Source organism: Homalodisca vitripennis, chromosome 1 (genome assembly GCF_021130785.1).
Source record: "Homalodisca vitripennis isolate AUS2020 chromosome 1, UT_GWSS_2.1, whole genome shotgun sequence".
Taxonomy (NCBI): Eukaryota; Metazoa; Arthropoda; class Insecta; order Hemiptera; family Cicadellidae; genus Homalodisca; species Homalodisca vitripennis.
This window is the reverse complement of record NC_060207.1, coordinates 206,285,112-206,300,359: the sequence shown is the minus strand read 5'-3', so window position 1 is coordinate 206,300,359 and position 15,248 is coordinate 206,285,112. Positions and strand designations below refer to the sequence as shown.

The following is a 15,248-nucleotide window of genomic DNA, read 5'->3' as shown; positions in this document are numbered from 1 at the left end:
CTGTTGTTTATTAAGTTATATTCATAAAACCGCACATTTATCAATCCAAAATTACTAATAAATAAATTACCTTTAATTACTGTTATACACGATTCAATTTAAAAACTAAATCACATAACCGGCTCATTTCAGGTGGCATAAAACAGACCGAGTACAATTTTCTATAGAATTTAAAAACCACTATAAACACTTACAGTAACTTTGGAAGGGTAGTTAAGAATCTTGCCGGCCTTCCACCACGTGATGGTGGCAGGTGGTCTGGACCCTGCGCTTCTACACGTTACCTCGTGCTCTTGGTCAGCGCTTAGGGGAGGATTCAGGCCGACTAACTTCACCTCTATCGGCCTTACTGGAACAAACGTAAACGTTCTGAAGTGAGAGAAAATTCTCACATGTATATACAATCTTAATTATATTATAATATAAGTATAGCTTAAAAACTAACAGAAAAATAAAAGCACTAAATTTCCGAAACTGAAAAAATTGTATTTTTGTTTTACTGTAGTAATATATTTGTGATATTACTATACTTGACAATGTATGTTTCAGTTATAAAACAAGATTTATATATAATTATAGCTGCAACACAACTAGTTAATTACTTATATATAACTTATTAAGTTAATTACAGCTAGTCTATTACATTATAATGTTAATATTAATTTATTAAAATATTTAGATATTCTTACACTTTAAAATATTTTTGTGAGTAAGAGAATAAAAGACACTTTAGTTGAAGTAGTACATCTCGCATGATTTTACGATACATTATTATCTAAGCTACAGTTTTATTCAAGTCTGTGTGGTGTGTGGTCTATAATTGTGCTCGTCAAGGGTTTATATTTTTTCCATTTTTTATCGCATGATAACGTATTCATATGGTAAATGTATAACATAATTTCGATCAGTGTATACTTGTAAGGTTTTACTACCAATAAAAGAATTTTCTAATTCACGGAAGATATAATTTCATTAATATCACTCTTATTTGATTCAGTAACACTCAGGTTTTTATAAGAAATCGCATATTATGAGTTTGGGTTGACTTCTTTAAAAGAATGTATATGTTCTGAGTCTTTTAAAAGGCCATTTAATTTACCAAAATTAATAGAGGTTTATGAATTACCGAAGTTTTGCATAAGCATCTAGAAATTTTATAGACAGCAATTATAAAGTAATGAAAATTTCATTTTAAAGAAATTAAGGGAGCTAATTAGCTCTCATAGTTTCACAAAGAGTCCTAAATACAACGCCAGCGCTGTCTGTGAACAACTACTGAAACTATTATATTGTCACTGACACATATCTCTCTTAGTTAATATGTAGAGTGCTAATGGACACTCAATGTCAACAAGTTGCACTTAGTTTCTTTTACTCTGACGCCTTTTATTGTTTTTGTTTTAAGCAACGTATTTTTTTTTATAAAGTATTTTAAAGGTAACAGGGAGACGTACAACTCATAATGTTAAATTAGCGTATATCATCTTAAAAGGCTGTCTCTATGTCATCTTAAAAGTATAAAATATTCTAGTCGCAAATTGTTTACAATTTATTAATTATATTTTACAAGGTACGAGTATCCCAATTAACGTGTTACGTAACAACCTTCATTGAGATTGCTAGAAGATTTTATGAATACAGATCATTTTATTACTGTATGTGTTACAGTGTCAAATTAAAAATTAAGAACACTCGTAGTGATCATGGTTACGCAAAAGGAGAATGTAAAAATCTTCGCTAACAATATTAAGAGTGACTTGAACCATCATACAATTTGGTGTTACCTATAAGAAAGGGAACCATCTTGCAAGATTTCCAAACCAAAGGCAACTTCTTTCTAGTGGTACTGTCAGAACAGTTAGACAGGTAGACAGACAGAAAAAAAAAATTTATCAGCACCTCATTTGTTTCCCCAAAACTGCATGGACTATGTGTGTTATGGAGTATTAGTAATTAAATTAGCTATCATGTTTCATTTTAGCATATTTTAGCTCATTATTAGTAATTCTATGCATAGGACAATATTTTGATTTCAAATGTGACGCTTCGTGAAAGACATGTTTCTAAAGTAGACATTCGTGAAAGTTTAAAAACAGAAGACATATCTTACCAAAACCCTTCACCCTACTTTTGTTTCCAACTAACATTACAACTAAGTGAGCCATTTGTCTCCCAAGACGCGTCGGTGAGTTATAACAAATTGCCTGTGTAAACTTTGGGCCACTTTATTCTTTTACTCCACAAACACTTTTATTTTCCCACAACGACGTCTGGAAAGTAAATACTTTTGTGTAAGTAAAAAAATTTAATTTAAAAAAGTAATGTAAAAATAAGAATTATTACTAAATAGTTTTCATCACATCTATTATTTTTAGAGAAAATACTTCCATTATCAACTGAAGACGGTTATAATGGTTATTTAATAGCTTGAAATCAAAATTAATTTCTTTTAAACATGTAAGATGCTGATATCCTCACATTCCCATCCCAAACCTTGATATTTGATAATGAAAAATACCTAAGTAATTTCTTAAATATATAATGAGGGAAATGGCTTGGTATTGGGTCAGCAGTGGTCCGTCAAAAGTTTCAGCACGAAAATATGTGCTTTAGGCTCCACACGGAATAACTTAACAATGTGTTATTTTACACTATATTGGAAACTTTAGGTTTTCTATGATCTTGTAACAAACAAAAAACATTAATAACATCTTACATCCCTAATATTTGTACAAGATTTAATTTTTGGAACCATTTTAAAAATTACTTTAGAGTATGCCAAAATGAGAAATGAACTCCTGAGAAAAACTCTCAGCCGCTAATCATTCAAATATGAGGTAAATTGCATCAAAACATTCCTTTTTGTGTCAAATAATTGTCATTATATTTATTACGGATTATTCAATGACGTGAAATTATATAAAGTTACTAATTTTTACGTTTTGCAAATCCTAAATAGTGGCTTCCGATGAATTTGTTGTTGGGAGAAATTCTTAAATTTCAATTTAGCATCGTTGTTTATATTTTTATTTTTAACTCTTCTCAGTCCTTCTATTTTTATATCCACTTACAACTAACGCGTTATAAATATGCAATTTTAACACCAAAGCAACATTTTTGAAAAGTCAGTTTCATTCATGGGTTCAAACATTTACAATTTCTTGCCACTTGATATATAAAGTGAGGCTGTAAAGTAGAGACTTTATTGAGAAGTATAAAAGAATTTTCAGCCATTTATTTCATAAATGAACTGGTGAACGATATTACAATGCCCTAGCTTGTATTCCTAAAAGGTTATATGAATGTTTTATGCATGGTAATTGAGTAGGTTTTAAACAATATCATATTGTTATCTTATTAAATTACGTGTGTTTTAAAATAGGAAAGGAGAAGATTTATTAGGAGAAAGAATATTACATGTACACGTTAAAATGTGCTGTACAATTATGTTTCTTTACGTCCATTATTTATACATTTATTGATCGGATTTACGAAAACCTAAGTTTTGTGCGTATGAAATGCAAATTGGTTATAAACTTCAAGATTTCATTGGTTTGTACAGCTGCTTCAACTTTCAAGGAACATTTCAAAATCATAAAGACAATGGAACTGTTTAAATAAACCGTATATATAATAATTGTTTCTGTTATAATATTTCTGCGATTTTAATGATTGTAGAGACAATCAGCCTATCTAAGGGTTACATAAAAACACGTTTTACCCAATCATTACCGAAAATAAACACATATCCTTTACACGCCGTGGTTGCCCCTTTAAGATACATAATATATTCATATTTTACGTCTCATTACAATTTATACCATTTTTGTCCTCTTGCTTTTTGTTCTCTCTTCTCATTTTATATCCATTTATGGAATTGAAACAAGTAAAAACTAAAAGAACCTGTTCACGAATGATAAAAACATCGCATAATTGAGTGGAGACTAAATGATTCTGTCCTGAATGAAAAAACTCTGATGGATCCAATAAGTGCTAGTAAGTGCTCATTATTTATTTCTAATCCTAAACGAGATCACCGCCTGAGTGCCAGTAAATTGATCATGATGTTGTCTTCCTGATAATATTATTTATTTAGCGACTTTATCTTTTAACATTTCCAGCACAACTAAAACAAATAAAGAGTATTAAAAGCATAGTGTAAGCAATGGGATATAAAATCTCTTATTTATATTCATTTACGTATGTATTCTCTACGTCACTATAATTTATGCATAAATACGTTTGTGCATGTGTCTATATGTTTGTGCATATTGTTTATATGTTTGTGCATATGCAAGGGATTTGTTGTAGTAACTCCTCTACTACAAACAGAGGTTGTGTTATTATACCAACATATTACTTGCAAAATCAATGCCATTGTTTAAGTTTAAATTAGGGTGTAAATTAATATCGGCGATTATGCTTTCATGTTTAGTTACAAGTAGTTAAGAGAGGTCAAGACAACATGTAGATATAATTCAAATATAACTGGTAATAATGTTTTTAAAAGTTAAGAACCCTGGAAAACAAGAAAAACTGTTTATTTGAACAGAAGTGACGTGTAACGCCAAAAACAAATCTTCGGAAATATTCCCTCTAATCAACAAATGTAGTGTTATAATCACATTTAACACCAGATTGCCTCACAAGTTACCCATTAAAAGAACATTTATTTAGAAACTGAAATTAATCTACAGTACGATATAAGATATAAAAATAAAATATATTGCATTCATTAAACACAAGCAGTGTATTTTTTAAAGAACATTGAAAGCACAAACTATTTGAAGCACTGGAATTATTTAACGTATCAGCAAAGATAAGCTAATTAAGCTTTTGCTTGCTTTAATAACTACACTATAGTATGAGATATACCATTGGAAGTCTAGACGTTGAAATTATAACTTATTGATTAATGTAAATAGATGTCCTTACTTAATGTACTACCGCAAGAAACTAATCTTTGATACTCATCCTGAGTTTAAAAATATCTCAGGTATAAGTGGCTTTAACAGCAGTTTATTTGCCATAACCAAGGCTTGTTATTAAATGTCTCGTACTTTAATGTTATAAGATAACCATGAGTAAATGTTCACTAATTAAATTTATTGAACTTAAAGTCATGACATTATATAATAATATTAGCGTTTTATATATATTTATACATATATATTTCAATCATGCCAATAAATGAAAACACAATTTTTTACGATGTTTAATTCTTAATTAGTAAAAACATCTTTTTGTTTAATTAAAAATTTCTAACTGTAGTTAAACTGCTAAATACTGTCATTGTAATGGAAAAAATATTTTGCTCATCGGGACAGTTACTATACTAAAAATCAATGAATATTTTTATTATGAGAGTAATTGACACATATGAAATATTTTGTAAGCGAGAAATAAAACCATAAAATTCGTTTAGAGTGAGGAGTGTATGTTATATTATACAATGTATATATTAATTCAATGAAAAAAAGATTAGTAAAATAAAGTAAAACAGTAAAAGTTAAAACTTACAATATATATCAACGGTAACCGTTGCAGTGAGTGGGGTTAGCTGAGGACTGTTAGTAGCCTGGCAAGTCAGGCGACTGCCTAGATCTTCTCTGCCCACACCGTCTATCCTGAGGATGTTCCGGACCCGTCGACCAGCTAGCACCTCACTGGAGTCGTCCACCAGCACCCCGTCCCGCCACCAGCTCACTTCCGGCTTCTGGGTGACCTGCCACATCACCGGCACACACATACCGTACATAGATACATACCGGCAGCCTATTCAGTCTATTCCTTAGCAGCCCCTCCCAATTCTTCTATATATAGATATTTAAAACTTAATATATAATGATACCATTTGGTCAAATAGATATGAATAATAATCTGAAAATGTATTTAAAACATGGTAACATTAGCGAAGGAGAGGATTTCTTAACTATTTACCTACGCATAGCCTTCAAGTTGAGTAGAGGCATATTTAAATTAGTTTTGTTATCTAGTTTTTAGTAGTAATGGTGCGCTTGATTGGCAGTTTTTGATAATATATGTTTAATGCACTACCCATCATCAAAAGTTCTAGGTGAGAAACTATTTGTACATTATCTACGAAAGCGTTAGATGAAGCATACGTAGGAAGCCCTGATGGTAGGATACCTTGTAATGCACTTATGTACCTAAGCAAAGGCCAATCACTATTCGTTAGAAAATACTGGCCAAAGAATAACGAGACCTCAGAAATTTGCTATCGTTATAGATTACATAAGTTATAACACCATATCCTCGTACCTTTTTTCACATAAAAGACGCCAAATGTCCAAAATCATATTATCGTTTCAAACCTTCCGTCTGGAAAAACGAACTTTAAACAACAAATATGGGACAAATTGTTTGATAGATATTACTATTTGATACATTTTTAGTTTAAGTATCTCAATAGTACGGTCGGCTTCAACTTGCTACTGTTTGTGTGCCTTCCGATCATGACTATTTTACAGAAGAACTACAATGTTCTTATTTACATTTTACACCTATATCTTGCTGCACGTGTTCCATCTATGCAGCAAGCTCCTAGGGATATGTATTTACATCCACTTATGCAGACAAAAATATATGTCAGGTTCTGAAAAACTAACATATGATCGGAAGACCAAATAGGTTACCTGTCAAATGACTTTTGTTTACATTTATTAAATTTGTATAAGTGGCAATAGCCTAATTTAATTTCAATAAACATTGAATCACAAAAAGTACTTGCTCCGCCGGGACTCGAACCCGGATCTCTCACTTGCCGGGTGAATGTGCTACCATTACACCACAGGGATCTTACTTTTTACGATTCAATTATATTGTATTTGGCCGTATCCGTTTAAATATATGCGTTTTAATATCCAAACTAACATATGATCGGAAGACCGAATACCTGTCAAATTACTTTTGTTTAAATTTATTAAATTTTTATAAGTAGCAACAGCCTAATTAATTTCAATAAACATTGAATTACGAAAAGTATTTGCTCCGCCGAGACTATATATATATATATATATATATATATATATATATATATATATATATATATATAGGCACATACATATATAATTCTACTTAAAAACCAAATGTTTGATCGCTTGATATAGATTTTAAGACGCCCATAGCCATTGTACGCTCCATTTTCACCCATTAAGATTTTTTTTTCGATTAGCTTCCTTCAATTTATATGACCATTTATTGATTTGCTGTCTCTTACTGCCAGCTCATTTTGCATAACGACTGTGTTTACGGGGACTTCTAGACGGGTACCACTGACATCTGAGTCCCAGTACCACTCTAAAGCGAAAAGGCAAATTCAGCAGCCAAGTATTTGAATTATTGCGTAATATGCAAGAACATTCCTGAGTTAGCTTCCTCTGAAATACCAAAACTTGTTGTTCACAACTTTCGTGTAGGGATGAATCCACCCATTTTAGTAAAACAAAAACCTGTCATCACTTCGTTGTAACTTTGTCTACAAGTTCAATTAATTGGATGGAAAATTAAATAAGAAATACTATTCAAGTTTATTTGACCGAATGATCCTTTTATATAGATATATAAAAAAGAATATTAAAAAAATTCTTATTCGTTGAGACAGTGTTTTGCAATAGAAAATTGCTGTTTGTGAAGCATTGTACATATTGGACATGCATTGTACGCATTAAAAAAAGAAAGGGAACTCGCTTATGGGATTTATAAATAATTGCAAAAATTAAATGCTTGATCCTTCAGAGAAAACTCGTATAGCAAATTTAGCTATCCAAAAGCTTCAAATGCCTAGCAATAAGAAGAAACTGCCTCAGCCTAATCGATATGAAACAAGTATTATCAGCCATATATTTTCACATCTCGTCAAGTAAAAATGAGTCCCGAATGAACAAAGCCAAATGAGTTGTGCAACTTTAAAACTGCGTAAAGGAATTTTGGCAATAGTGCTTTGAAAATTGCAATCACAAGCAAATATGCATCTTAAATTGTATTTGCAGGAGTAAAACACACATATTTAGAGATCTTCCCTAAGGTCTTACAAATGCTTAGCTGATAACACTCAAGCTGAATGAGGCGTTAAATTTTACCTAAAATGTAGGTAAAATGAGGTTGGGTTCGTTTACCTAAAAGAACCTTTGAAGGCCTACCTACATTAACATTTTTTAATACATTGGTTGTGTCTTCCATGAATGATGGTTTTTCAAGCAAACGCAAGTAAATTTGTTCGTCTAGGCCTTAAGTGGGGAGAAAATTTGTGAAGGCTATCGAATTAAGAAATACGGGGTTCGTACTGCTGAATTGGTAAAAAATATCAGACAAAGTAGGACTTCACTAAAAAAATTACCAATACGAAGTACCAGAAGATCTAAAACCCATACATAACCATGCTGCATACTAAAATAATATAAAATTATAATTAATTGATATAATACATAGCTGATACAAATATAAATAGCTGTATATCTATATAAAGCTATGAGCTATGCATGCCATACATGCCATATTTATGAGGCATACATTAATATGGGATTACAATCTTATGCCGTTCGCAATCCTTTATAATTAGGAGAAATAAAAAGTTCATACCAGTTTCCAAATCTAAAATTTACACTTTGCTAAATATAATAACTCATTTACTTCCTTATAAAATAAAATTAACATAACATTATTGATCAGACCGTGTAATTAGAAAATCATGTTTTCCTTCCTTTTACCTTATCTGAACTCTAATATGTATTACCGTAACATGTAATGCATACAGTGTTTTCAGTAATAATATAGTGATAGTGGTATAGTAACATACCGCCAGTCGCCACACACGACAGCTTGATAATATCGCCTTCATGAAGAGGTCCGATGTAGGAGGTGTGGATGGTGCCTCCCACGGCATCGAGTAGAGTTAGTTTTCGTGGCGGCACTATAACATACAACCAATGATGTTCAGTATAGTAATATAGAAACTGGATGAATGAATTGAATCTTATAAATAAAAATGAATCGCAAAATATGTTGCAAAGCGCAAATCTTGAGACCACTTTTTCAATAACAATAAATTAATTAATATTTCTCGCCTTACATCCGCCCATATATAAACTACAGTTAAGTTATACCCGTGGTCAAAACGGTAAAAATGAGGATAACCAGAAAGGAAAAAAAAAACATGTTCCGTAATAATGGATAAACAAAACATATTAAGTAAAATAAAAGTGCATGCACTGTTAGTGAAATAGTTTTAAACTAAATGATATGAAATAGATAATTATGTCAAAGTCAGGTATAAAAATTTTATCTCTAATATAAATCTATCACACGTTATTTAAGAATTATCTGACAATATTGTGTGTATGTGTTCTTGTTACGAGTCGAAAAATCATTAATCCTGTAATAAATATCGGAAAAGTTAACATAATTAAAGGTTGAGCTTTTAATTAACCGTTTCATAGCTCATGTAGTTATCTTTACATTTTCATCCCTGTTTTCCTCATTAAATCCGTGACAGTGAAATAAATTATGAGATTACTATTGAAGTATACAAATAATAGTAATATATCTTTCAGTTTATTTTATAATATATCTTTGTCTTGCAAAAGTACATTTGAAATTAATTTGCATACCTTATGCATTTTCCTACAATAAACACTCGTGAATTAAATACTTGAAATGAAAAATAGCCTAAGGTAGCTTTAATGAAGAGATATCTTATGAATTTTACCAAAATAATTTCCATAAAATGTTACAATATTAATTCCCAGGTTTTAATCATGAACCCTTCTAGGAAGTTAGGCCTTGCTGTAAATTATAATTATTATTTACTCCCCTCCCCACTATATTAACAATGTCTTCTCCCTCTTCATTAAAACTTTTCATAACTGCAATTAACGAGTCTCTCCATTCATGCTACACAATATAAACTGAGAATGTTGGAACTAGAGTCGGAGTGGAGTGGCAACAATTGTCTGTAAAGTGTATAAAAGCTTTTAGAGATTGCTTTCGGCATGCTGAGAGAGATTTAAAAGCAAAGCTCATAACTCATAGCACAATCCTCATATGTGACTTTATACAAAACAATAACCTCCGTTTTTATAAATGGATGTGGTTTACAAAATGATGTTCTATACTTTTATACAACCAATGCACAGCTGATACATTTTGTAGAAGAATGTATAGTACAGCTCTGCAGATTTATGGTTTATTATTTTTCCAAAAATAATGCGAGTGAATGATGAATTCGCAAATAAAATTTTAACCAGCAGTCAATAAAAATAAATACAGACTAACAGAGACTGATGTATATTTTATAAGATATTTTACTCTACGTGTTATGAAACATGCTTAGACAAAGCTGCATAGAATATGTCTATTATAGCTAAATTTTGTCGATATCACATTTTAAAACAGACATATCATGTTCATACTCAGTTTATTTACAAATACATTTGTTCTGTGATTTTTAGGTTTCAATCATGGTTAGCCATAAGTCTAATGTAAAAATGATCACTGAAGATCATCCAAATCGTATGGAATGACAGGCACCATCACCGAACACGGAATATCTGTATACAATATCTTAATTCTATAGTGTAATTCATTACAGTAAAATTCGCAAAAAAAACCCAAGGTGAGCTAATAAATGTAATAATGAGAATGGCTTTGTCCAAAATAACTATGGCTTATAGAATATACTATCAATATTCTACATAATTTTAAACTAATTACTATAAGTGCATTTTCCGGCTAAAATTATTATACATAAAACGATAAGTATTATTTAAAAAAATTGTACTGTTTCGATCAAATTTACCACACATACCAAGATATCTAAGCTAGTGCCTGCCCTAAACCGCCGAATTTTATAGTTTAGTAAATTAAAAGAAAGTTAAAAGTTGAATATTTGTATCAATGTGTTCTATATACTTTTTCAAGTGGACCTCACCGACAAGTTTTGTTGAACTTGGTGAGGCCAAGACTATGTAAAACAACTGTTTATAAATAAAAAAAATTAATAAATAAAAAAAATTAGAGCTGAGTTTCTGAACAGATTTCTTAATAAATTATCTGAACAAATTTATTACATTGAATTTATACTAAACAATGGAAGTAAACAATTTCACAGCTTGTGTCACAGTTTTTGTTTGCATGTAGTTAAACGTATACTCTTCCAAGTTCCGTACATTTATGAAAACCTGACTAAATAATATTGTTAGGCTTACCTATAACTGTTAAGTTAACAAGTGAGTTTCTAGTAGGAGATATTTTGAAGTCTACCCTACACCGGTAGACTCCCGCGTCCGCCTCCTTGACACCCTCCAGTATAAGTAGGGAGAAGGGTGGTTCTGTTGTGTAGTAGGCGCGACCTCCTAATATACGGGTCTCGGACCAGTGTGACCCCTCCTGCATGGGCCGGTCTCGAATATCTAGGCTAAGGAATTGGAAATATCACAGGTTAAATGATTTATTCATAAAATGTTATAAAATACATATCAATATATAACCGTGTGGATGATTTCAATTAGTATTCCGGCACGTTGGAAATATAATTTTCAAATTTTACACTACTTTATTTAATTGTAATATTCGAGTTTCAAAGCCATATTGTCAAAAGGATTTTACCTATACGAGGGGTATCCAGAAAGTAACATACGTTTTTGAATGATGCGGCAGTGGGCAGGGCTACAGCCGCCATTTTGGTGTGAAAACACTCTGGTATTCAGTTCGCATCGAGCTGTAGTCGTGCGCGGTCTGCATCTATTTTACTTTTCTCACTGTGATTAATTAAAATGTGTGCTGGAATTCAAAAACCCACGACTTGTGAAGTGTTTGAAACGCAGCGCTTCAATAGTGACGCTGAACTACTTCATGCTGGCGTTAATCAGTGGTTAAGATCTCAGGCGGCAGATTTATACAAAGCTGGAATCGCAAAACTTGCTAACTTTTTGATAAATGTCTCAATTGAACGAGGATTACGTTGAAAAATAGCATAAGAATGTAGCTTTATATGTACGTAAAATTTTCAGTTGGTCAATTCTTTATTTCAAATCGTCTTTTACTTTCTGAATAGCCCTCGTATAAGTAAAATCTTTTTTAAATTACGGCTTTACCAGATAAATCTTAAATGCCTGGATTATAGAGAATTACCTCGTGATCCAATTGGTATTTAGTGGGGTTTTACATTAGTTTTATAAATTTATCCATATATCTTAGACAGAAAGTAATGTCTTAAGTTCTAGTTACTGTAGCATATGTTAATATTTTTATATTTATTATGTTGGCGTACTTTAACTCATGCCCCAAATGAGTTATGTACCCGAGGTCTTGTGGTGATGACATGGTTATTGTGATGCCAAAAAATCAAGGCAACCAGTATGGGCCTTGATAAACAACAAGGCCCATACTGGTTAACCATTACGTTGAGTTCTGGAATTATATCATAAATTTTATGCAGAAAAATATTCAATAACACTTATGAAACCTTTACACCAAGTTCATCTTTTTATTCATATTATATTTATATTTTTAAATTAATGCAGATATTGTAATACGCAATAATGTTTCAACATTGGAATTGGAAGTGAGGTCTGTCATAAAGTAATACGAATAGTAATGTAAAGTGATTTCGGTTCATAAATAGTGCAGGTTCTTAATTTTCCTTAACAATAATTTATTTAACCCTACATCGGGCGCTAAACGGAGTTTTCCTCCGTGTATTTTTTATTATTAAAAATAGTACTACTTTTCTGATGTTGGCAGTCGTTTCCCGCAGTGTACTTCACGAGCATCTTTCGGGGAAGCGAAACAATAGCCTCCCGCTTATCTTTGTCAAAATCTGTCAGTATGACGTCTACTTCCGTGCGAGACTGGACGATTCCTCCGTGAGCGCCCGATGTTGTGTTTGTAGTGCTTGGACGAAATCTCCGTGAGCGCCTTATTGTGTTTAGTTTTTATGTAGTAATAATCCGTGTGCGCCTAAATGTGTGACCTGTGATGGTTTCTTTTTAAGTTTTACAATATATTTTATTTGAATTTTGTGAAAATGGAGAATGAAGACGAGAGACTTGTCAGTACAGTACCCGTGTGCTAGGGAACATTTCAGTACTGTTTATGGAGTGAACATTGTCGTTATAATAACCAGAAGGAAAATGTTTTGAAACTTTGTGTAGTATTAAAAAAGAATTTTAGTAAAGAATAAATTTTGTATTTCAGAGTAATAATTGACATTACATTGTACAATAACTCAAGAATTGAAGTAAGTTGTTTTTGTAAGAAGTTAAAAACTAAGTTAATTTCCATATATTATTACAGTAGGTTAAACATTTTTACAATTAATTGCATTATTCCTTAAAATAAATCATGTTGTTACTATAAAGTAACATTTTTTAAGATTTTGAATTTCTTATTTGGAAAATTCATTACATAAGAGAGTAAATTTTATTTAACTTCTAAAAATGAATATATTTTATTGTAATTAAATCCGTATGAATATTTAAACAAATAAAAACAGTTTAAACGACTATGATATCCATTATTCGCTAACCTGGAGGAAACCTCCGTGAGCGCCTGATGGTGTTTCTAATTTTAAGCGCCTGATGGAGGGTTAATATATTGTGGAACACTTTATAAACTTAGAACGGATTTGGTCTTTAAACTCACTCTCACTCTTAACAACCACTAGTCACTTTCATTTGGACATGAAACTACGATTTAATATATTTTATTTGAATAAAGAAAAGTGTATTTTTTATTTCTAATATATTCCTAGATACCCATAAATAGAGTAATGAGACGCTTCTACTTACCTATAAATAGGAGTGCGCGTGCCTCCCTTGTACCAAATTACTAGCGTGACCACATCTTTAGGCTCGGGTAGGGACAGGTCACAAGGGAGTTTGGCCACCCCTTCCATTACTGACTCCGCCTCCATTATAGTCACTGAAACATTAAAACCAAGCCTGATAACTTCTTCAGTAAGTTTGAGTTGTTTTTGGAATTAATAATACCCTTATATATAAGTTTCATATTACAAAAGATTATTTACGTTATATGCCCAAGAGTATTATACAATAATTTGTAGTAAAAATGGCTTTATTATATGTTCCATTCCATAAACCACTGCAAGAGACTGAAATTTGTTTTTCATTCATAATATAATCATTCATTTCCTTTTTTAATAAAATGTTTTCTTGTAAATAATAGCCTTTTTGTGTAAACTTTGTGCTGGATGCATTCATCTTATTGCAAAAAAGAAAACTTACTATGTTTCTTGTTATAGACGATAAGATACAATTACGGTATGTATATCCTAGTTAGATAACTATTTATTTACTCACCTGCATGAAAAATAATCAAGACACAAAAAGCTTATTTTTATTCATAGAATAATATTTGAGGCACTGTGCATTTTTATCTATTGTTTAAGACTATTTTAAAAATGAGACTGATGGGAAGAGTGTTTGCGAGAAAACTCCAGCCATAAATGTTTAATAAAAACAATTTATAATAATTATTATTATTAATAATTATTAATAAAAGTAATAGTTATGAATTTTTGATAGTTATAATTGTACATAAATTATAATCCACGACATTTACAAAAGTAAATTACGCATTACAAATAAGTGAATTAATTTCAGATACGTGAAGTCTCAAAATTAGTGCTTGTCATGGAACATAAAGAGTTAACTCACCAAATAAGAACTGTCAAGCTTTTGAACAGATATATATATCTGTGAATACTACATCAAGCTCTACATTTAACGGACAATACACGGTAAGAAGAGTAATGAAAACATGTACACTTTTAATAAGCTTTCACAGAATTTATTATGTGGGATCATTTTTCTGAACAGGTGAGCATTTAGTATAAGTTTAAGTATAGATTTTCTTATTTATGTCTGATACTTACTGATCTACGTTGATACTTATTGTTTACAACATTAGATTCATTTATGTCCCATTGAGTATTGCAGGTTTTTTACAAAAAATTGTGTTAAACATCAGGAAAAAACTTGTACTATTAAGATTTTTCAAATTATATTCTGGCTGTGATATTTTCTGTCATTAATGTTTGAGAACGAAGCAGAAAGTCAATGAATTTTTGACACGTCATCTTCTCGTTAGCAAAAACAGTAGTCATTATTAAAAATTTTAGGTTATTACATGTTAACAAAGTAAGTCAATAACGGACAGACTGGTATTCTTGTAAAGCATGTTATTCATGCTGTTTAACCATAAGAGTA

At 31.1% G+C, this 15,248-nt stretch overlaps 1 protein-coding gene across 1 annotated transcript in view; it reads right to left on the bottom strand.

Moving 5' to 3' along the window:
* The window catches only part of LOC124353033 (nephrin-like), a 36,279-nt gene extending 24,918 nt beyond the window's left edge, over nucleotides 1–11,361 (bottom strand). Inside the window, exons 1-4 of the mRNA XM_046802827.1 lie at nucleotides 11,226–11,361; nucleotides 8,819–8,932; nucleotides 5,521–5,725; nucleotides 195–349 (exon numbers count right to left, since the gene is read on the bottom strand). Coding sequence (XP_046658783.1) covers nucleotides 195–349; nucleotides 5,521–5,725; nucleotides 8,819–8,905 — 447 coding nt within the window. The 5' untranslated portion in view covers nucleotides 8,906–8,932; nucleotides 11,226–11,361. The remainder of the gene's footprint in view (nucleotides 1–194; nucleotides 350–5,520; nucleotides 5,726–8,818; nucleotides 8,933–11,225) is intronic.
* Nucleotides 11,362–15,248: the final 3,887 nt, after the last annotated feature.